The sequence below is a fragment of the Siphateles boraxobius genome, unplaced genomic scaffold, assembly GCF_051911475.1.
Source record: "Siphateles boraxobius isolate OS27281-9 unplaced genomic scaffold, OSU_SipBor_1 130, whole genome shotgun sequence".
In the NCBI taxonomy this organism is placed as follows: domain Eukaryota; kingdom Metazoa; phylum Chordata; class Actinopteri; order Cypriniformes; family Leuciscidae; genus Siphateles; species Siphateles boraxobius.
The window spans coordinates 43,406,043-43,430,246 of NW_027508734.1; the positions used below are offsets into that span (position 1 = coordinate 43,406,043).

Here is a 24,204-nt window from a genome sequence, read left to right on the forward strand (position 1 = left end):
AATGAATTGTTAATGAATGAATAAAAAAAAAAATGTATTATAACTTATATGTTAAATGCACTTAGAATGCACTTAGTGGGACTTAAGTACATTTTTCTTTGTAATTGCATAATTACTAACAATGTTATGTTTAAATTGCACTGCCGAATGTTCTGACAAGTATTTATGGTAAACTAAAATATGCTTTAATGTCAATTCTATTTGTAATTGCACATTTGTAATTATTCGTTGCAATTTAGTAGGCTACATTAAAAATACATTAACGTTAAAAACCTGCAAGTACATTTTTTTATTTACTTTAAAATCTTTAACAAGTGTAGGCTACATTCAATACATTGAAGTGTAGCCTACATTAAGTTATTTTTCACAGGGGATGATTCGGACAATTCACTGTCTGATAGAACCGAGATAGCAGAAATTAAACGTAGCTGGAAATATGTTTACGATCGTATGACACTTTTTTCACATAAACACGTTTAACTTTAAATTAGTAATAGCATTAAATAAGCATAACCCTTTTCAGTCGAGAGTAAATTCATTTTAGTAGGCTACCGTTTATTGTTTGCTTTGTTTTTGAGCTGCAAAAAGAATAGATGAATCGGTTCTCTGAAACGAAATATTCGAAAGGAAATGAGTCGGACTTCCTACATGTGATTTGGGGTAAACGAAATTCCCCGCCTCCTCTAGGGAGAAGAGAAAAGCAGACTCCAGTCGAGTATGTTGAGATGGTCGGCAGATGCAGAAGTAACAGCACCACACATCAAGAGGCTTCACACACTGTTTTAATCATTTGCACGGGGAATATCAGATACAGGAACCACCAAGAGATCAGATTGGGCTTGGATAAGAAATATTCATCTTTCTGGGACAACCTTTTCACACTGGTCTTTCAGCTGAGCCTACAGATACGCACACATCTCATCGGAAATTCGCTTTTTCCTTTGGAAATCGGATGCGTAATGGTGATCTCCAGAGGGCTGTCTGAGAATTAATACGTTTTCATTTAAAATGCAGGTCATTCTGTTCGTTTCGGTAGTTTTTCTTTACATTTTAAATGCTGTTGCTGATACTAAACTCAAGTGTCCGGAGCGCTGTGATGTGAGTAAGTGTCCGAGTCCGAGCTGTCCGAGCGGGTACGTGCCGGACCGCTGTAACTGCTGTCTGGTTTGCGCGCCCGGAGAGGGCGAGCCGTGCGGCCGCAAGGACGATCTGCCCTGCGGGGACGGTCTGGAGTGCAAGCACCCGTCTGGAAAGAGACTGTCCAAAGGGGTATGTCAGTGTAGGTACAGCAGTAAAGTGTGTGGCAGTGACGGGAACACGTACGGTAACATCTGCCGGCTGAAGGCCGTGAGCAGGAAAGCGCTGCAGCAGAGTCTGCCCGCGGTCACCAATGCGCACAAAGGACCCTGCGAAAACAATCAAGGTAAGTGATTTGTGTATAGCAAGATATTTAACATCAAAACATGTATTTATGCTGAAAATGTAATCATTAATTAAATAGGATTTAACCCCAAAAGTACCACAATGAAATATTCCTAAGTTTTTTTCTATAAAATATTAATAAAGGAATACGGGCCTTCTTTAAACTATGTAAGAATATTTTTTATGATTTATGTTTTTGTTTATTTATTTAATGATAGTGGTAGCAAACGTTATCACATGTACAGTAATTGTAAAAATGGTACTGTGGTACATTTTTGGTGAGAGAAATATGGGATGACATTATGTTAAAACCTCTTCGTCAGCTTCTAGAATGCCACACTTACATCATGTAGCAAATACAACCCTATACCACAACCACACACAGACACAGACACAGACACACAGACACAGACACAGACACAGACACACAGACACACACACACACACAGTTCAGTTCAATGTGTCAATGTTGCAAAGTTAATCAATTCTGAAATGACTTCATAGCAGCTCTACATAGTTTAATTATTCAGATCAATTTAGCTCAAATTTTATTCTCATCCAAAAATATCAGTGTAGTTTGCCTCAATTCTGGGGACAATTTGGTTAACACACACACACTTTAAGGATTTCACAGAAGAGCAGCTACTATCTCCTTCATCAACACCATGACTGAGTCCACTGTGTTTTGGAGTCTCATAATTCCAGCATTCAGAAGATACTCCATTGAGCTCCTCTAGCGACCATCACATAGCATAACTTGACGTGCAAATGGCAGAGTACAAATAGAACTGCTTTGTGTTCTGTAGACCAGGCATTATTTCCTCTGCGCTTCTCAGTGGTGGTTTGCCCTTTTGCTCTGATTTTGGATAAAACCTTAATAAAACACCCTTTACTTTATCATTAAAAGGAAATATTAAACTGCTTCCAGATCAGCAGTAAAACGTTATCTCTATCCTGACAGGAAGAGGAGGCACCTATTGGAAATGGTATCACCTCTCTGGAGACACATTGAATTAAAAGGCTACTGATGGAGTGAAATTATGTGTACGAAGACAGATGACCTGGTCAGCTTTTTAGGTCTGTTAACTCCATAAACACAACAATAATTGAGCAAAACCAGGTTTAAAGGAGCGAAGCTGGTAACAATTATTCACCCATTAGTTACTGTTGGCCCCTGCAATGCCACTAGCCAGTTTATATATTTGGGGCAAGCGACAAAACTGTAAGCAAAAGAGCCCGCAGAAATGCCTATTTGAAGAGAAGCAAATAATTACAGCATTAAAAGTCACATAAATTATAGTCTATCATTCTATACAATTTAGGCTACTAAGTCTAAAACCTCAGAATAAAACTATTCCCCTTGCAATCATTGCATTAAGAAACCCAGTTGCTCAGAAACAGATGCTGCCCAGATTGTGTGATCAGCTGCTCTTCTGATGTCTCGTCTCTTCACCATTTCAGACTGGAAAAAATGAATGAGGAAACCATTGAGACATTCATCATTGGTTTATGCCTGGCTGACTTTGGGTTGAGTGGCATTTTTCAATATTATATGTAATCGTCTAAATGAATTTGCACACTTGCCAGTGGAGGTTGACTTACTTGGCAGTTGTGAAATCTTAGAGGTCACGGCTCCGTGATGCAGCCATACTGGAATGTGCTTTTGGATCTTGCATTTGATTAATGATAAGCAGTTGAGTGTAATTTTATTGAATGCTTCTTTTGGTTTATCACTGCTTCAAAATGATAAAGCTTAAATACTTTCATCCAGAAAACCAGGAATAAAGCTTTAATATATATATATGTTACAAAATAATTAAATAGTAAGTAGTACAACCTTTTTCTGAGGAAGCTTAGAAACAAGCAAGAAACAACAGCAAGGAAAACTTGCTAAGGAATAAAAAACAATTAAAAGATAAATATGACTCTTTATATCACAATTCTGACTTTCTTTCCTCACAATTACGAATTTACATCAATTCAGATTTTTATTCTAGCAATAGCAAGTTGACCTTTTTCTCAGAATTAAGACTCTATATCTCGGAATTTTGACTTTTTTCTCAGAATTGTGAGATATTGTTACAAATATTCAGTTGTGTTTGTTCTTAGTTTCGTTTTCATGGACTTTTAGTTTATATTCATTAGTTTCCTGTGTCCCTTTGTTCTTTTCCCACTTTTCTTGTGTTGTCATGGTTACTATGTCATTAGTTCGTTTAGTTCAGCGCCCACAGATACACACACACACACAACAGCACACGAGACTAGAGAGAGACAGTGAATTCATGCACCGTGACAGTACCCCCTCCCCTAGGCGTTCCCCGACGAACTTACCTGTCGATTGTAATCATCAATAAGGGAGTGATCCAGAATGTCTCTAGCAGGAACCCAACTTCTCTCCTCCGGACCGTAACCTTCCCAGTCTACCAGGTACTGAAATCCGTGTCCCCTCCCACTCGAGTCCAGAATACGGTTAACCGAATACGTTGGCTCCCCATCTACGAGACGCGGCGGGGGAGGAACCGGGACTGGTGGATTAATGCATGCATGAAACACAGGTTTAATCTTTGACACATGGAAGGCGGGATTAATTCTCCTGTACGCAGGAGGAAGTTTGAGTCGGACTGCCACCAGACTAATGATCTTGGTGACAGGAAACGGGCCGATAAATTTGGGAGCAAGTTTATTAGATACGGACCGGAGAGGAATGTTCTTAGTAGAAAGCAACACTTTTTGACCAACGACGTATACGGGAGGCTTCGCCCGGAGGCGATCGGCCTTAGCCTTGGTGCGTGCTCCCACTTGGAGAAGAGTCTCACGGGCTCTAATCCAAGTGTGGCGGCACCTCTGGACGAAGGCGTGAGCGGAGGGGACCGCAACCTCGGATTCCGTACTGGCAAAAACTGGTGGCTGGTAACCTAAACTACATTCAAACGGAGTGAGGCCCGTGGATGACACTGGTAACGAATTGTGGGCGTACTCCACTATAGACAGTTGTTGACACCAGGAGGAAGGATTCTTAGAAACCAAACATCGCAACACTCTCTCCAAATCCTGATTGGCTCTCTCGGTTTGACCATTGCTTTGAGGATGGAACCCCGAAGAAAGACTGACAGTCGCCCCCAGTAATTTAAAAAATTCTTGCCAAAATTTGGACACAAATTGGGGACCCCTGTCAGAAACTAGGGATGCACCGATACCACTTTTTTCAGAATCGCTCCGATCCGATACCAAAAATTTTGGGTATCGACCGATACCGATGCCGATCCGATACCAACACAGTTTTTTTTTTAAGTAGAATTTATATAACTCTCTGTATGTTGAACTGATAATCACTCTTTTGTGTGTTAAACACAATCTACTTAATACAGACAACTTCATTATAAAGAAAAACAAATCCAAAAAATATATGATCATAATCTATGACAAAAATGCTTTTATAAACTAGATTAGTGGATAATTCAGCAGTAAAATTTAGTCTAGAAAAATCCTTAGTCCACAATAATTGTATAAAATCTGAACATCTAGTGAAAAAACAAAGAGACAATAAGTGTAACACTAAATTTGGGAAAAGGTTACACGTTGCTCTTCGTATTGTAAAATAAATTCATGAAAAACAAGTTAACAAAAATCTAAAAGATAGATTATTTTATATATAGCTATAGGCTACTATACAATTGAGACATATTTTAAATGTATAGCACACCTGTTTAATGAGGCTGCAACAAATGATAAATAGGCCATTAATAATATTTCATTGCGTCAGTATTATGAAATGAAAGGATGCAATACAGTGCGGCTCAAAACGCTTAAAAGCGTTTACAGAATGATGTGCTTGAAGCAATATGGAGTCACAGCGCGCAGAGTCCGCATTGAAAAGTTCAAAGCACAAACGAAAGACATTGATGCGTAATGTATTATACAGTATCTAACTATGCAATAGTTTATTGAGCCTTTTCTTGAACATGATTAAGTTACAGCAATAAAGTCCAGCAAGATAAAGTTGTTTTATGCGAAACCATAGAGCTTTATCTACAGATCAAGTATAATAATAGTAACATAGAATCATCTTGGAGAGAGTTTCATCGTGTTGACTGTCGTAACCGAACGTGACGCTGAATACTGAATGAAGAATGATTGACAGCCGCAGCGGAGGGAAAAGTTTATGTGATTTTGAATTAATGACTTAAATGTTAATTTCTGTCTCACATTATACTATAATGGCTTCAGAACACTTGTAATATAGTGCACGAAAACTTTATGGTGCTTTATAATGTTTTTGGTGCTTTTGTGGGGCTTAACAACAACACAGAATAGTATACGCACAATATCGGATTTGGATCGGCCTCGTCTAATCGATACCCGATCCGGCAAAAATGGCTGTATCGGAGCCGTTACAGATGCTGAGTATCGGATCGGTGCATCCCTATCAGAAACCATGTCCATCGGGAGGCCATCTAAGCGAAAGACGTGATCTACAACAGTTACCGCTGTCTCCTTGGCGGAGGGTAATTTAGGCAAGGGAATAAAATGAGCCGGCTTCGAGAACCGGTCCACGACAGTCAAAACGACCGTCTTGCCCACGGAGTGCGGGAGGGCGGTGATAAAATCTAGTGCGATGTGGGACCAGGGTCTCAGAGGGACAGACAGCGGTTGGAGTAACCCATCTGGGGGTCGATTGGAGGATTTACCAGTGGCACAAACCGAGCAAGCCAAGACAAAACTGCGGATGTCACGAGCCATAAGTGGCCACCAGAATCGTTGCCTGACCAAATAACTGGTGCGATTAACTCCTGGACGACAAGCCACGCTGGAACAAAGCCCCCACTGAATAACGTCGGACCGATACTCTTCTGGAACAAACAACCGATTCGGTGGGCAATCGGGCGGAGGCGTTACCTCTTCTAAGGCCTTCATGACCTTTGATCCGACCTCCCATCGGAGAGTGGAGACAACTAACGTCTCAGGTAAAATACACTCGGGAGTAGACGGGCGTTCGGATTGGTCAAAAATTCGAGATAAAGAATCGGGTTTGATGTTTTTGGAACCCGGGCGGTACGAAAGAGAAAAGTCAAAACGTCCGAAAAAAAGTGCCCACCGAGCCTGCCTAGAGTTGAGTCTTTTGGCGGTTCTAATATACTCTAGATTCTTGTGATCGGTCCATACGATAAAAGGTACCCCTGAGCCTTCTAACCAGTGACGCCATTCTTCCAGCGCTAACTTGACTGCCAACAACTCTCTGTTACCAATGTCATAATTAGGCTCGGCAGGTGATAAACGATGGGACAAAAACGCGCAAGGATGCATCCTGTCATCTGTGGAAGAACGTTGGGAAAGAACTGCTCCTACCCCCACCTCTGACGCCTCGACTTCCACCACGAACTGACGTGATGGATCAGGGGTAACGAGGATGGGAGCCGAAACAAAGCATTTTTTAAGTTTGGCGAACACAGCCTCGTCTGTGTCGGACCACCTGAACGTCATTCTGGGGGAGGTCAAGGCAGTCAGAGGCGCGGCTAGTTGGCTGAAGTTGCGAATAAAACGCCGATAGAAATTGGCAAACCCCAGAAACCTCTGTAGGGCCTTAAGGGAATCTGGACTTGGCCAATCAATCACAGCCTTAACCTTGTCTGGATCCATACGCATTCCCTCAGACGAGACGATGAATCCTAGGAAAGGAACAGACTGTGCATGAAAAACCCATTTCTCCGCCTTGGCAAATAGCCCATTCTCTAGCAACCTCTGAAGCACTCGTCTGACGTGCTGAATGTGTTCCTGGAGAGAAGATGAAAAAATCAATATGTCATCCAGGTAAACATATATGAATTGGCCAACCATATCTCTCAGCACGTCATTGATGAGTGCTTGGAAGACCGCTGGGGAGTTGGACAGCCCGAACGGCATGACCAAGTATTCAAAGTGCCCCCTGGGGGTATTGAACGCGGTCTTCCATTTTATCACCCTTCCTTATTCGGACCAAATGATAAGCATTACGTAAATCCAATTTTGTGAAGACGGATGCTCCCTGTAGTCGGCTGAAGGCTGAAGACATCAACGGCAAAGGATAAGTATTCTTTACCGTTATGTTGTTCAACCCCCGGTAATCAATACACGGTCGCAGAGACCCATCCTTCTTCCCCACAAAAAAGAACCCCGCCCCCGCTGGAGATGAGAAAGGGCGAATGAACTTGGATGCTAGAGAATCAGAAATATATTTATCCATAGCCTCCCTCTCTGGAACAGAAAGTGAATATAACTTGCCCTTAGGCGGAGACTTACCTGGCACTAAGTCTATAGCACAGTCATAGGGACGATGAGGAGGGAGAGAAGCAGAACACTTCTCTCAGGTCCTGGTACTCCTCGGGCACGTTAGACAAATTCACTGCCTCCTCCTGAAACACAGAAAAAGGTACAGACGAACACGCAGAAACAAGACAAGACTGATGACACTTATTACTCCAAGTAGACATTGAATTGTGGCCCCAATCGACTCTGGGATTGTGTAAAGTGATCCAGGGATGACCAAGTACAACTGGTGTGAGTGGTGAGTCCATGAGGAGGAATTCTATAGTCTCAATGTGATTGCCGGATGTGATGAGAGTGATGGATTCAGTCGTGTGAGAGATGTTGGGGAGAAGTTGGCCATTTAGAGCATTAACGAAGATCTGGTGCTTGAGGGGTGAAATGGGAATAGATAGTTTCTTAGCCAGTCCAAAGTCCATAAAATGTCCTTCTGTCCCAGAATCCAGTAATGCCTTGGTGTCGTGAGTGCAGGTTGCCCACCTTAGTCATACCGGGAGGAGGGTAGATGATGATGGTGATGAGGTCTTCTCGGCGGAGATCCCACCCGTTAGTAGCCTCATAATTACTACCGGGCTTGATCTTTTACTGGACAGGCATGAATGAAGTGGCCTGCCTTCCCACAGAACAGACATAGTCGAAAATGCTCTGCAAAACTCGGGTTCACCTGAGTATCCGTCAGGGGTGGGTAGGCGTGGCTCGCGTTGATGGCGCGGCTCTGGTGGTACGGGTTGAACGGGCGGTGTGGGTGGCGCAGTGGGAACTCTCAGATGTTGTGGTTGTTGGGTGAGCTCGGACACCTGCGTCACAAGCGCTTGGACCGCCCGACCTGTGTTGGCGATGCTCTCTTCTTGTTGGTCCATGCGCGTGATGCTTCTCGAAGCGAACTCATCCCAACCTCTTGCGCCTGCTGCAGACTGGAGAAGGATGCAATAGCAAAACGCTTTACTAGAGTAGGTAAGTGTTTGAACAACACGGTCAGGCACACAACACAGGGGAAACAACACAGCTGGTAAGATGGTTGGTCGGACGGACACCAGCGCAGATGGTGGGTGACGCAGGGACCTCGGTGGACAACCAGTGATGAATCTCCAGTGAGGTGCTCCCAGTCCAGTGATGAATCTCCAGTGAGGTGCTCGGTGAATCCGTGGAAGTGCGAGGGAACTCGATGAAAACACGACGACGAAACAAGGGTAATCCACAGGATGACGAACAGCTCAGGAACAGGAACACACCGGGAAGAACAAATGATCTGACAACATGAGACACCAGTTACTGAACATATAAAGGGACAAACGGATTGAAACCACCTGGCGCTGCTGATCACCAATGATCAGTGACCACGCCCACAGATACACACACACACACAACAGCACGCAAGACTAGAGAGAGACAGTGAATTCATGCACCGTGACACGACCTGTTTGGAATTGGAATTACCGTCATTGATCCCATCAGGCTTACCTCTGTCATGCCCCATACCAAAGCTCAGCCAGTCCTCCAGCCCCACCTCAGCTGGATACCTGCAGCCCTTTGCCTTCCTGAAAAAATACTGACTTTGTGGGTAAAAAATTAACCTCAGAATTGTGAGATAAAGTCACAATTCTGAGAAATAAAGTTAGAATTGCAAGATATAAACTCACAATTCTGACTTTTTTTCAGAATTATGAGATATAAATTCACAATGCGAGGGAAAAAAATAATTGTCTGATAAAAAGATGCAATTACCTTTTTTTCATTTTGTATTCAGTGGCAGAAACAAGCTTCCATAGATTTCAACAGAATATTAAAGTCCCCTGTAGTCATTTCCCCCCTTAAAAATCACTTTTGATTACCACAATTTTAAAAAATGTATTACTGTTTTTTACTGTATTTTTGATCAAATAAATGCAGCCTTGGAGCATTTTGGGTAATTTTCCGTTATTGTTTATGTATTAAACACATTTCCGGGGCTTGCACAACTCTTACTTACAGCCTAAACAAAACTTTAAGTAACAAAACATTAACTATTAATTAACAGAGACAGTGCTCAAAGCTAAGTACAATTTAAGCGATAGCCATTAGGTGTAGTATTTAAAGTACTGAAGTACTAAACAAGGTTTTAAATAGTCTTGAGTCATTAATGACTTCAAATTTTAGGTTAGTAGGACAATAAGGGTGTGCACGCAAAGGAATGATGGTGGTGCCAACAAGGCCAAGAGGAAACAGCAGTCAAGCGAAAAACCACCCTGATGTTTGCAGAAAATAACATGCTCTAATTACTATATCTTTATACACTGAACACACTTCACTGCACACCCAACACAACTCAAGCATGCATGAGGATAAAACCCACCTAGTGATTTTAGACCCAATTATAGAGGAACATTTCCTGTGTTTGAAAAGACTTTCTCTAACTATCATCACAGTACAACTATCATCAGCATACCATCTGAATCTACAGGAAAGAATTTAAACACTCACGCCTGATAATCATGCCCTCTTGAGCCAGAACAGGCTATTTGGGACTATAAAAAGACAGTAGCTGCATTTTAAAAGAAAACATGGTGCTGCTTTTTGACCATTGTGGGATTATTAACATGAGTAATTCTTTCTGCTAGTATAGGTCCCACACACCCCAACAGCCCGAGGTACAAATTCAACTTCATTGCTGACGTGGTGGAGAAGATCGCCCCTGCTGTGGTGCACATTGAGCTGTTCCTAAAGTAAGCCCGAACACTTGCAAACACTTTCATGGTGTGGCAGCCATCTGTATGTGCTTTAAAACTGCGGGGAAGTGAGGAAGGTTTTTGGCAAACACAGCTGTGTGAGAGTCATTGCTGTCTGTAGTTAAGCTCAACATATGCACTACTGCTTCTGCCAAGGTTATTCTTTTTTGAATGACGACAAAGAGTGTGGCGTAGAGAAATTGGATAAACAAATGTTTTATATAGACCCATATTTTTCTATTATCTTACCCATTCATTTGTAGAAAATGTTGTGGGGATTAATGTTTTAAAATGCAATAATCCCTTGTGGAAAAGAAGTGTGCCCTTGTGGATGTGCACCTGTAGTGTACTTCAAAGATTAAAAGCATATTTTTTTCAAAATTTTTACTTTCAGATAAAATATTAACTCTTTCCCTGCCATTGACAGAAATTTCTGCCATTTCATGACATGCTTGATGCTTCCATGGCATTGATCCATGGCTTTCACTGTTATACGGTAGATACTGCAGATAAAAGCATTACGTTAAATAACACGATCATCAACATTAAACAGCATATAAATCAAAACTGCCTTATGTTATTGAATGAAATGTCGACCGAGGAAGAGGTATAGGACTGTGCAAGCTTTGTGTTGATGGACGCGATCTACTGCATATGTGTTTTGATCTTCGTTCTGAATTTCATCCTGACTTGACAAAAGCACAATTTTCTCAGCTTTTTGTTCAGAATGCTTAATGAAACTTATCCACATTCAAGTGTTGAAAAAAAAAGCATGAAGACAGAATAAAATGTAAAAAAAAAAAGAGAAAAAAAAGGTGTTTTTCTTTTATTTTGATTTATTGCATGTTCATCTATACAAAATATTCTAGGTGCTATGAAAGTTTTGTGAAAATGGTTTAAAATGCTGGCGGTTGCTGCCAACTTTTTTTTTTTTTTTTTACGGTGGCGGAGAAAGATTTTATGAAATAAAAGTCCACTTAAGTATACTTCACTTCCATGACAATGTTTCACACTTAAAGCAATAAGTACAAGTTTAAAAAGAGCACTTTGTAACAATGTAATAGTTCTAAAAGTACATTTTAAAGCATAATGTTTTAATCTTTTGTAATGTTTTGAACAATTACACTAATTTCAACATGTAAAGTACTCGATTACCAATGTGATGTACATGATGTAGTGTGTATTTCAATATTACATTTAAAGTTAATATATTTTAAATGTTATAAATTACAACTTCATCATTACAATTGTAATTACAAATACATGTAAAAATATGTCACAAGTTACAATAGAAATGACATTAAAGTATATTTTAGTAGATGTTTGTCAGTAAAGTACATTTTGCAGTACACTTTAACCATATTTCAAAAAGTAATTATGAAATTACATATAAAGATGTACTTAAGTCATACTTACAGTAAGTGGGTTGAAAAAGCACTCTTAAGTTCAGCTAACTGCATTTATTATAAATTGAATTTATAATAAATTTTCATATAACTGCCATTAACATGCAAATACGTTTCTAAAAATGAATATTTATAAATTATTTCTGTAATGAGTAGTACTCTTTTTTTCTAGAAATATGCGAAAGTGTAATTCTTTTTTACAAAGGAACAAATCAAAACCAAATTTAATACCAAAGACCAAAAAAACTTAATTGGAGTTTTGCATATGTTTTTGAATCACTCTGAATGTTCAATGCAAGTGTTTGGAACTGTGAATTTTGTCCGATGCCTTTATATGTTCACTTTTGCTCCCTAGCCACCCCCTCTTTGGTCGGACGGTTCCTCTATCCAGTGGTTCAGGTTTTGTAATGTCAGAGACTGGGCTGATTGTGACTAATGCTCATGTGGTGTCCAGCACCACAGCTGTTTCGGGTCATCAGCGACTCAAAGTACAGATGCGTGGTGGAGATGTGCATGAGGCCACTATCAAGGACATCGACAAGAAGTCTGACATTGCCACTATCAAAATCCACACACAGGTAAGATACAACTACAAACTGTTTTTATTGCACTCAAAGAGCCATCAAACAGAAGTCAAAGTGTGTTTAATCACCTCTTCCTACAACCCCTTTGGCAGAAAAAGTTGCCTGTTTTATTGCTGGGTCACTCTGCAGACCTGCGCCCGGGTGAGTTTGTGGTTGCTATCGGCAGCCCATTTGCCCTGCAGAACACAGTGACCACAGGAATTGTCAGCACCGCACAGAGAGATGGGAAAGAACTGGGTCTCCATGACTCAGACATGGACTACATCCAGACTGATGCCATCATCAACGTAAGACACAGAATAACCAGAATAATGCATGTCAAGAGTCTTACTGGGTGTTGCATAAGAAGTCTAGACAACTTCTGAAATTCATTTCTGAAATCAATTGGTCCATATTATGGAAATGGAAATATTTTGAACATAACTTCAAGTATTGAACAAAAATATAAATTGTGAAAAAAACCTTTAAAACAGAAAAATATTATTCTATATCTTCTATCTATTAAAGTCACTTTTTAATGGTCATACTGCTTCCTTTTTGATAATCAGCATTTTATGATTAAATTACCAGAGTGTTCATAATTGCTGTCTGTTTTATTCGTCTTTAGTTTTTACTTGCAGTTCTAGCAGTTGAAAGGAATAGTTCACTTCAAAATGAAAATTCTGTCATCATTTACTCACGCTCAAGTTGTTTTAAACCTGTATGCATTTCTTTCTTCTGCTGAACACAAAGGAAGGTATTTTGAAGAATGTTGGCAACCAAACGGTTCCATTAACTTTCATAGTCAAAAAAAAAATACTAATGAAGTCAATGGGGTCCATCAACTGTCTGGTTTTTTGGATTTACGTTTTGGATTTTATTTTTGTCCAATGCTTGAGTATTTATATATTCAGTACTTTTGGCATATATCTAACACCATAGATAAGGTATGTAAAATAGTTTGAGCACCAATAATTAACATAAATTATTATTTCATTTGAACTTCTGAAAGTAGGTTCTTATCGAATTTCGGAGTGATTTTAAAGTAGAAGTCAGATTTTTACTTTATTTTATGTTTTGGATATATATTTTTGTTCAATACCTGAACATTTATGATCAGTAATTTTGGCACAAACCTAATCCCAAATAGATACGGTATGTGTAAAACACTTTTTCTTTTTTCTGTTTTCAGTATGGGAACTCAGGTGGACCACTCGTTAATTTGGTAATTATTTCATACTGTGATATTCTGTCAATGTTTAATCTCCCCCATGTTTTATTTTCTCTTATCTTGTGGAGCACAAAAGATGATTTTTAAAAAAAGAATATCCACTCTTTTCAATATAATTTGAATATTTCAGTCTGTACCTCAATAATTCACATTTTGTGTTCCACAGAAGCAAAGACATGGCATGGAGTTTGAGGAAATTATGACATGTAGCATTTTCATTTTTAGGTCTCCTTTTAATACTCAAACACACTGATCTAGTATTTCATTTTTCTTCTTGATTTGTCTTCTCTAAGGATGGAGAGGTGATAGGAATCAACACCCTCAAGGTAGCTGCAGGAATCTCATTTGCGATTCCCTCAGACAGGATTACACGATTCTTAAATGATTCATTGGGAAAGCAGAACAAAGGTACATGGCAGCTTTTGAACAATGGGATTGGAAGGGGAGGTCAGAGTATGATCTGATATTAAACATGTTTTATTTTTGAGAACAATTCTTGCTGGACTAAATGTGTTAAAACCTTTACATACTGTTTCAGAGACAAGATCAGTGAAGAAGCGTTTCATTGGAATCCGAATGCTCACCATCACAGAAGCGTGAGTGAACGCATGTATATGAACACAGCTTTGCTGTTTAGTCGTGTGTTTGTTTGTGTGTGTGTGTGTGTGTGTGTGTGAGGCATTCTGTCTGTCTCCTCCAGTCTCGTGGAAGAGCTGAGGCAGCAGAATCCAGATTTCCCTGATGTCAGCAGTGGGATCTACGTCCATGAGGTGGTTCCTCACTCCCCTGCTCAGAAGTAAGCATCAGCCAAACCAGATGATCTGTGGTCTTTCAGTTGTGGTTGTGCTTCGGAACTCCCAGCCAAGAAGTCGGTGCTCGGTGGATGACAACATTTTGACGACTAAAATCAAAAAGAAATGTCAGATTTGTATTATACGTGTTTATGCAATAAATCTGCAGAAGCGATTATCGTTAGCATTTCTATACATATTCTAAAATTATGATAAGCTTTGAAGAAGACATAAGATTGTTGAATAAATTCCTCCAAACATGACACTTTTATTCAATCTATTACACGACCCTCTGAGATATTTCGACACTCGATATGGCGACACTGTAGCCTATTTCAGAAATCTGGGGCTACATAAATGGAGTATTTTTTTTTCTGTATCACAATGCATACTTCCTCGCTCTCCTTTCATAAAAAAGCATCTGGCTCCATCTTGCATCTCAGTTAAAGATTGTAGTCAAAATGATTTAAAGCTGCCAACAAATGACAGACTGGAAGTCATTCATTACTAAAGGAGAGTTGTAAGGGAGCTTTGAGTAGTTTCAACCATTTGTGTATGCAGGATTTTTTTGGTGCTTTGAAATATTTAAACTTTGGTGGCAATACTGTATGCAGTGGCCCGACCCGATGTGATGTATTCAGACCCAGTTTATATTTAGTGTATTTAACTGCTATGTAATCACATTTAAATTAATAATTGATACAAGGCACTTATTGAGTATATATATGTTTTTATTTTGTTGCTTATATTTGAAAAGATGGTTACACTTTATTTGAAGGTGTCTGTGCTACAGTGTAATTATACATTTAAGTACAGAGTAATGTTAATTGACAACATGTAATTACTATGGGTTAGAGTTACGATAAGGGTTTGAACCTAATGGGCCCTATACACCCGGCGCAATGTGGCACCAGGCGCGACGCAAGTGTTTTTTTTTTACTAGTTTCAGCCCGACAAAGTTTTTATTTTCACGTCCTGCCTGTTTCATGTTGTCTATATAGCAAATGCATTTGCACGCCCATGTGCGTGCTGGTCTGAAAACAAGGTGTATTCAGGCGCATTGTTGGCGTGTATTTTGAGACAACTGAAATAGACTGCGCCATTGGCCAACTGAAACCTGGTCTAAGGTCAATGGCGCAATATTTTTTATTTGTCCCGCTTGCCCCAGCTTGTCCCGTAGATGGTTTGCCTGCGCCATTTAAACTTGTGCAAGAACAGATCCATTTTCTCTCTGGAGAAGCGTTCAGTCTTTCCGCTTGCAGATTCCGCCATTGTAAATAGCGAATCCGCCATGGCTCGAACGCAACTGGCTTTTAAAAGGAATGGGAGTTAGAGACTCTGATTGGTTTATTGCATGTTATGCCCAAAACACACCCATTAGGCCATTACTCATTCAGAGAATAGGGACAAGTTAAACCCTTTTAAACCATGCGCCGGGCGCGCAGATAATTTTTCCCGTCTTTAAAGCAAAAATGGATTAGGACACGTTATTAGTTATTAGCACATTTGCACCGTGTGCTTTAAACCATGCGCATAGATTGTTAAATAGGGTCCAATAAGTACATAGTACTTTACAAAAAAAATTTTTTGAACGTAAGTGCATAGTAGTTAATGACACCTTAAATAAAATGTGACCTCTATTTTGTAAAATGCCTGAATTAATTATTTTAAAATTATTACATAATTAGTTACTTTGATTAGCCCTATAAAACACACTATGCATTTTTTTAAATATTTTGAGCAGGCATTTGTGTTGCTTGTGTATATACATTCATTATTTGTTTGATTTTCTAACATATAAATAAGCTGCTTTACAACCAATCTAAAAGTTATATGTGAATGCCAATTGATAGAGGAAACTTTGGCCAGTTGTTTTGTACATTATACAATTCAAGACTTGGGTTGAACATCCAAAACTGTATTGGGACAATCCAGAATCGTAATCCATATAACAAGCAAAGGGTCAAAATCAAGGCAAACAATCCACATAAGCAACGTGGCAGAAAACACAGGCAAAAAGGGTAATCCAGAATACAGGCAGAGAATCAAAAAACCAAGACAAAGGAAACCAGGATAATGCTCATAAATGCGGTGTAACAACACACATGACTTCACAAAGAATGAGTAAAAACATAGTGCTTAAATAGGCGGGCTTTAACAAGATAATAACTTGAGACACAGGTAGAAGTAAACAAACATAATGAGTCCAGGCAATGGGTTATGTGAATTGAAGTTCATGATGGGAAAGCAAGGGAGTCAGGAGGATGTAACAGTGTGTAACAGTGGATGTAACAGTAATGGACTTTTTAAAACTCGGAATCTAAGATAAAATACAGGTCAATATATTAAAGTACCCCTGTAGTCAACAATTGTATCCCTTAAAACGTACTCGGTTACTAACGTAACCTCGGTTCTCTCTAGAGAGGGAACGAGTACTGCGTAATATCTTACGCTATGGGGAAAACCTCTTTTCCACGAGATATTGAAGCCAAAAATTATCCTTAATTTTGAATTAATGTAAAACGCTGTGCGGGAGCGTGCAGACATAGGCAAGATGGCTCGCGCGCCTATTGGCTGCCCTGCGGCAACAGCAGCAGCCTATCGAAGGAGGCCCTGCGCAACGTGATACCCAATGGGGGCGCTTCGCGCCCATTTCGTCACGTCCCGCCAGAATAGGCGTGGCCTTGGCCTATAAATACGCGTGACGGGCAGATACAAACTGGTTTTCATCGCTGAAGCGAACCAGCGCTGTTGTATGCACGGCAAGATACGCAGTACTCGTTCCCTCTCTAGAGAGAACCGAGGTTACGGTAGTAACCGAGTACATTCTCTTACAAGAGTATCTCTCGTATGGGGAACACAATGCAACACGCCGTGCGTACTGGGATCCGACACCAAAGTCCCAAGGGCAGTAGCCCGGGGCTCATATAGTGCATAATCACCGTAGACTCACAGAGAGTCGGAGAAGAGAGGCTACAAGCATCATTCTCCATGAAATAGCATCCCACAGGAGCTAGTTATGTTAACAGCGTTTCACGCAGACGGGGTGAACGTGTTCAGCCTGAACTGGGTATAAGTACAGGTTATTCAACAACCATGGAGCTGTTCTATCGATCAGTGAGCTATGCACATGCAAAACTCAGCATTCTGCGCCGGCGCAGCAGGGCAGATAGTACTGAATTCTAGACCGACAGCAGCTTGGCCTGTAAGGCGGAAACCTCTAGGTTATAAAACCTTATAAATGTAGACGGCGAGGCCCAGCCTGCCGCCATACAGATATCCTGCAAGGAAATCCCGCTAGACCACGCCCACGACGAGGCCGCTTCTCTCGAGGAGTGCGCTCTGACACCCAAAGGACACTGCAGGCCCTTAGAAGTGTAAGCCAGCGCTATGGCATCGACTATCCATCTGGATAGGCTCTGTTTTGATGCGGCCAGTCCCTTGGAGCGTCTGCCGAACAAAACAAAGAGCTGCTCGGTCTGTCTGAAGACAGATGAGCGGGATACATAAGCTCTCAGTGCCCTGACAGGGCAAAGGAGACTCGCATCCTCCTCCTCATCATGAACCAGGAGGGCGCACAGGGAAATAACCTGGGCCCTGAATGGTATGTTGAGGGATTTGGGCACGTACCCGTGCCTTGGTTTGAGTATGACTTTTGAGTCATTAGGCCCAAACTACATACATGACGTGCTTACTGAGAGCGCTTGTAAGTCCCCTATGCGCTTCACTGACGCGAGAGCCATAAGAAACACTGTTTTGAAAGACAGATGTTTCATGTCTGACAAATGGATTGGCTCGAATGGAGCACCTTTCATGGCTTCCAAAACCGTAGAAAGGTCCCACACAGGGACTGAGGGGGGTCTGGGAGGATTCAGCCTCCGAGCTCCCCTGAGGAATCGCACGACCAGGTCGTTTTTCCCCAGTGACTGGCCAGACGTCGCTTTTGCAAACGCCGCTATGGCCGCCACGTATACTTTGAGCGTGGATGGGGTTCTACCCTTATCCAGCAGCTCCTGAAGGAAGGAGAGCACTTCCGTAACCCCGCAGTCTACGGATGAAAAGCCCTGAGCTTGACACCAGGCAGAGAACACTGACCATTTCGAGGAATAGAGCCGCCTAATAGACGGGGCTCTAGCCTGTGTGATCGTGTTTAGCACTCCCTCCGGGAGATTAGCGGGTACCCATTGATGGCCCATGCATGTAGGGACCACAGATCCAGGCGAGGATGCCAAATCGAGCCCTTTGCCTGAGAGAGGAGGTCTCTCCTCACCGGTATAGGCCACGGGGCAGTGCTGGTCAGCCGCATCAGGACTGGGAACCAAGTCTGGTTTGTCCAAAGCGGAGCCACAAGCAGCACTGGACATCCGTTTTCCCTGATCCGTTCCAGCACTTGCGGCAGGAGCGAGACGTGGGGAAAATCATAGAGGGGGTCATACGTGGGCCAGCGCATCGCTGCTCTTGGAGAAAAAGTTCGGATAGTGAGCGTTTTCTTGGGACGCGAACGGGTCCACCTGCGCTCTGCCAAATGTCTCCCAGAGCAGTTGGATCGTCTGCGGGTGCAGCGACCATTCTCCTGCTGGGACATTGTTTCTGGACAGTCTGTCTGGTCCCAGATTCAGGTGACCAGGCACATGCGCTGCCATCAGTGAAAGCAGGTTGTGCAGAGCCCAGACCAGGAGGCATTCCGTCAGCCTGTAAAGGTTTCGGGACCTGATGCTGCCCTGGTGATTTATGTATGCCACCACTGACATGTTGTCCGACCGGACCAAAACATGGTGGCCTTTTATCTGGGGACAAAAGCGTCGTAGCGCGTTGTCGACTGCCAGCATTTCTAGACATTTTATGTGTAGAAGCCTTTCCCGTTCTGACCACTGGCCAAAGAACGGTCTGCCCTCGAGCAGCGCTCCCCATCCCGAGGTGGAGGCATCCGTGGACACCACCTTCACACTCGAGGGAGTCACCAGACTCACGGCTGACTGATACCAGTCGGCATTTTTCCAACGTTCCAGAGCCGAAACGCATTCCATGTTGACCTTGAGGCGAAACAGACCAGAGGTCCATGCCCGGGGCGGGACTCGCGCTTTCAGCCACAACTGCAGTGGGCGCATGCGAAGCAGGCCCAGCTGAAGTACTGAAGATGCTGATGCCATCAGGCCCAGCATTTTCTGAAACCTTTTGAGCGGGACTATAGAGCCGCGGCGGAAGGATTTCGCGGCGCGCTGAATGTCCAGTCCGCGCTCCGGCGACAGACGTGCTGTCATAGACAGTGAGTCCAGCACTGTTCCCAGAAAAGAAATTTTCTGGCTGGGAAACAGCGAACTCTTCGCCCAATTGACTGTGAGACCCAGATTCTCGAGATGCTCGAGTAATGTGGTTCTGTGTTCTATGAGCTCTGAGTGGGATCGAGCTAGAATCAGCCAATCGTCCAAATAGTTTAAAACTCGCATTCCCTGAAGTTTCAGGGTTGCGAGAGCCGCGTCCATGCACTTCGTAAATATACGGGGCACTAGGGACAGGCCGAATGGTAGGACTGTGTATTGATATGCCTGGCCCTCGAAGGCGAATCTCAAAAATCGCCTGTGACGTGACGCTATTTGTATTTGGAAGTATCTGTCTTTCAGATCTATTGACATAAACCAGTCTCCCTGGCGAACTTGCGCAAGGATTTTCCTGGTGGTCAGCATCCTGAACTGGCGCTTCACAAGCACTCTGTTCAGCTGTCGCAGATCTAGAATGGGCCTGAGACCCCGTCTTTTTTCGGTACCAGAAAATATCTGCTGTATAGCCCCCCTTCGCTCTGAACCTGAGATAAAGGTTCTATGGCCCAGTAGTTTCGCAATTTTGGCTCGAAGTAAATGAGATACTTCGTTGTTTACCGTGGTTTCGACACGCGCCGTGTAACGGCGGGGACGTCGAGCGAACTGTAGCGAATAGCCTCTTTTTATTGTGTTCAACACCCATTCTGATACCCCGGGAAGCTTTGCCCACACATCTGCGTGAATAGCTAGAGGTAGAATGAAATCTGGGCTCTGGCCGCGGCATAGCGGCGGCCGCAGAGTTTCTGTGTGCTGAGACATAAACACTGTGTTTACAGCGTGCGAGGCGGGGGGGGGGCGCGCCGATCACGGCGGGCAGCCTGGTCGCGCCCGGTTTCTCTCTCTCTATTGTGGAGAGAGAGCGAGCGGGACAAACCCCGTAGGGTTGAGCGTGTTTGTGAGGGAATGTGGGCGCGGGACAGCGGGCACACTCACTGCACTGAGAACACTGTCGGCTTGTGCTGACTGAATGTGTGCTGGTTTCATTTTTACAGAAACCGTGGGACACGCATCGTGTAGTGTTTGTGGGCACTGTGACGTGGGCACATTTACTACATTTTTCGCACAATCGACATGAGTCGATTTTATTCGTGCTAGCCCTGAACTGAGGCGGGCTGTGTCTGTATGTGGGAATGGGCACTGAGACGTGGGCATTCTCACAACACTCATAACACCATCGGCCGTGTCCGGAACACCAGAAAATACACTCTTTATTGGATTTATCTGGGTAGCCGTAAAAACGGCTTTTGTGTGCAGGCAAGCGGGCAAACGAACCGGCTTCTTGACTGCTAAATACACTGAAACAGTCACATTGCATGGAACTGGACGAGTGAATCGTTTCGGTGAAAATCCGGCCGCAGCGGGATCTGAACACTGTCGCTTTCCTAGGATGGCTATGAAGGCTTTGGGACCTCGGGCTTGATCTCAATCCTCGGCCGGGGCCTGCGCTGAGGGGGGCGGCGTACGGCAGAGCAAGAGCGCGGTCTCTGTTCTCGGGCCTGCCGGCGCTGTGAAGCGGCGGCGGCTGCGGGTGGTGTAGGCTGCGGCTGGGAGCTCTGTGCAGACGGCTGTTTCGAACGACCTGCTGCGGAACTAGAGCGCTTCGGGAGGAAGTGCTTCATCGCCTGTGATGTCTTTTGAACCTCTTGGTATCTGTCCGCGAAATCTTTGACGGCAGATCTGATGAAATTGGCGCGTCGAGAAACACAGCGCGCTCTGAATCCGTCATCACAGACAGCGTCAACCAAAGGTGTCTCTCAGCCACGGTGAGAGAGGCCATCTTCCGCCCCATCGCCTGTGCGTCGGCCTGGAAGATTTGCAATATGGCCATTGTGTGCAGCGCTGACACAGCTTGTCCGGCGGCGGTGTAAGCGCGACCGTGCATGGCTGACGTCACTCAGCAGGCTTTGGATGGCAGCACTGTCTGCGAGATGTGATGCTACCGCTCCTTCCGCTGGAGGAAGAGAAAGGTACCCTCTATCTTTCACAGCGTCCACAGTGGAGAATGCAGCAGAGTCAGAGGTACGTATCCTGGCCGAGAAGGGGGCGTTCCAAGACCTCGCGACTTCTTCGTGAAATTCAGGAAGAAAAGGCGCGGGTCTAGAGTGTGACGCCGTGTGGTCCTTTTTGAGGAAGCATCCGTCCAGACGGTTGCGTGCTGGCTGCGCAGGCGCCTCCCGGTCGAGACCGAGGTTATCGACGGCTTGAGAGAGCAGACGCATCAGCTCTGATTCAATGCCATACCGTTTTCCAGCAGGCTCGCGGGCATAGGGGTGGGGAGGTCCACGGAGCTCGCCCAATCCTCACTGTCTGATGCCATGATAGAACATGCCTCGGCTGTTTCGTCGATTTCAATGGCGGAAGTGGCATCAGACGGCGGCCGTTGTCCGTCGGTGAGCGACTCGAGCGATGCCGACGAAACTGGCGGGCGAACCGGCGAGCTTTGGCGGGCAGGAGAAGGCTCGGGACCGCGCTGAGCACGGCGCTTTTTTACTTCAGCGTCGCTACAGCGGGCTCAAGTGCAGGCTCTGAGAATGATGCCAGGCGAGTCCTCAGAGTCACCATAGGCAATAGCTCACAATGAGGGCATCCGCCCTCGATGAGAGCAAGAGCCGCATGATCCTCACCCAGGCAGGAAACGCAGATGATGTGACGGTCCCCGTCGTTGAGTGTGGCTCGGCACGGGCCGCAGGATCATTGCATCTTTAAAAAGACGCAGCTCTTTTAGGAGAGAGAGATAAACAGAGAGAGTGTGAGTCGCAGCGGCGAACACACACTCTAGCAATAAAGGATATAGACGCCGGAAAGCGTAGCAGGTACGGCGGCTGAAGGCGGTGAGTTGAAGGCCAGCGGCTTCAGGCTCGAAGGCTCGTCCCGCAGAAGGCTTTCTGTCAACGGCGCGGCTTCTCACTCCGGATCCAGCGATGCAGTTGTGCTTCGCTGAAGAGATGAAAATCAGATTGTATCACCCTGTCGAGCGTATTTATAGGCCAAGGGCTATTCTGGCGGGACATGACGAAATGGGCGCGAAGCACCTCCCTTGGGTATCACGTCGCGCAGAGCTTCCCTCGATAGGCTGCTGCTGTTGCCGCAGGGCAGCCAATAGGCGCGCGAGCCGTCTTGCCTATGTCTGCACGCTGCCGCACAGCGTTTTACATTAATTCAAAATTAAGGATAAATTTTGGCTTCAATATCTCGTGGAAAAGAGGTTTTCCCCATAGCGTAAGATATTACGCAGTACTAGAGATACTCTCGTAAGAGAACTCATCTTTTATCACCAAAATGACATATTTAAAAAAAAAATCCTTGATTTTTTTTCTGCATGCCTTAAAGATTTTGAGACTGATTTATGAATTTGCACATGTCTTAAAGCATATTAAAAACCCCACATAGACATATAAACAACATTAAAAGCTTTATTTTCACAACAGGGGGACTTTAAATAATTGTAACTAAAATCAAAATTTAATATTTATGTATATTTTCATATTGCCCTGATTTTGTGATAATGACCGACTGCTGTATGATATTTCCCTTTACAAAGTTAAGGATACAACTGACAATTGTATAATTTCTCCAAATGTATTTCAGAGGGGGCATTAGAGACGGTGACATCATCGTTAAGTTAAATGGAGAGCCACTGATGAACACCAGCGAACTGAAGGAAGCGCTCAATAAAGACACGACTCTATTGCTGGAGGTGCGCAGAGGCAACGATGACCTTCTCTTCAACATTGAGCCTGACATCATCATGCAGTGATGTCATCAGTTCTCAGAATGTGAAGCATCAAACTTTCATCATGTCAGTCATGCGCTGTCATGGCCAGAGGAATGTCTAAACATCCTTCTACGAAACACCAAGGACCTCTTTTACAAGCTGAGAGGTATCTAACTTTGAGCTTTCGCAATCTCAGTCAAGTCTGCCAAGAGATTTTATATGAAAAGTATTTCATAACAGCACGCTCTCTTTGAAGCAGGTTTGAAGTGGAGAATGATTTATTTCATGGCAAATTTGAAAACTTGCAGTACTGTATTTTGTAGAAGAAGACAAAGCTGGTGATATTTTTGAAGTTTTGTACCAGAAACAGCCAAAAGCCAAATATTAAATATTACAATATTTAATAAACAATATAAATGTACATAACCACATAATCATACATAATAATAAATAAATGATACTAATGAATAAATAAACAAAAATAAATAAATAAATAAATAAATGACATTAATATTTTCTTATAAATATTAGTATTATTATTATTTTTAAATCTTATAGATGTGGATTATCTCAATAATACTTGTAATTAATTGCTGAAACTTCATTGTAGCACCAGTGGCCAGAATCAATTGCTGTGCAAGGTTGTTGTTGTTTTTTCGGGGTTTTTTCTTATATGTCTGTCATGAAGAATGACATTTTTGTATGAGAGATCATAGTGAGATTTGTTCATGTAATCTGTTTATCAGTCTGTAT

The 24,204-nt window shown here is 43.1% G+C and overlaps 1 protein-coding gene across 1 annotated transcript; it reads left to right on the plus strand.

The window, feature by feature from the left end:
* The first annotated feature begins 688 nt into the window (after positions 1 to 688).
* htra3b (HtrA serine peptidase 3b) lies at positions 689 to 23,827 on the plus strand. Its single transcript, XM_077229554.1, has 9 exons — positions 689 to 1,423; positions 10,325 to 10,424; positions 12,189 to 12,411; positions 12,510 to 12,704; positions 13,589 to 13,621; positions 13,921 to 14,035; positions 14,166 to 14,223; positions 14,328 to 14,423; positions 23,325 to 23,827. The coding sequence occupies exons 1-9, from the start codon at positions 1,009 to 1,011 to the stop codon at positions 23,491 to 23,493; spliced, it is 1,404 nt and encodes a 467-aa protein (XP_077085669.1). The 5' UTR covers positions 689 to 1,008; the 3' UTR covers positions 23,494 to 23,827.
* The last annotated feature ends 377 nt before the right edge of the window (positions 23,828 to 24,204 follow it).

Coding starts and splice junctions, on each gene's coding strand:
- htra3b (XM_077229554.1), top strand. CDS start 1,009: ATGCAGGTCATTCTGTTCGTTTCGGTAGTTTTTCTTTACATTTTAAAT. Junction 12,412..12,509: donor CTATCAAAATCCACACACAG/GTAAGATACAAC, acceptor CCCCTTTGGCAG/AAAAAGTTGCCTGTTTTATT. Junction 12,705..13,588: donor AGACTGATGCCATCATCAAC/GTAAGACACAGA, acceptor TTCTGTTTTCAG/TATGGGAACTCAGGTGGACC.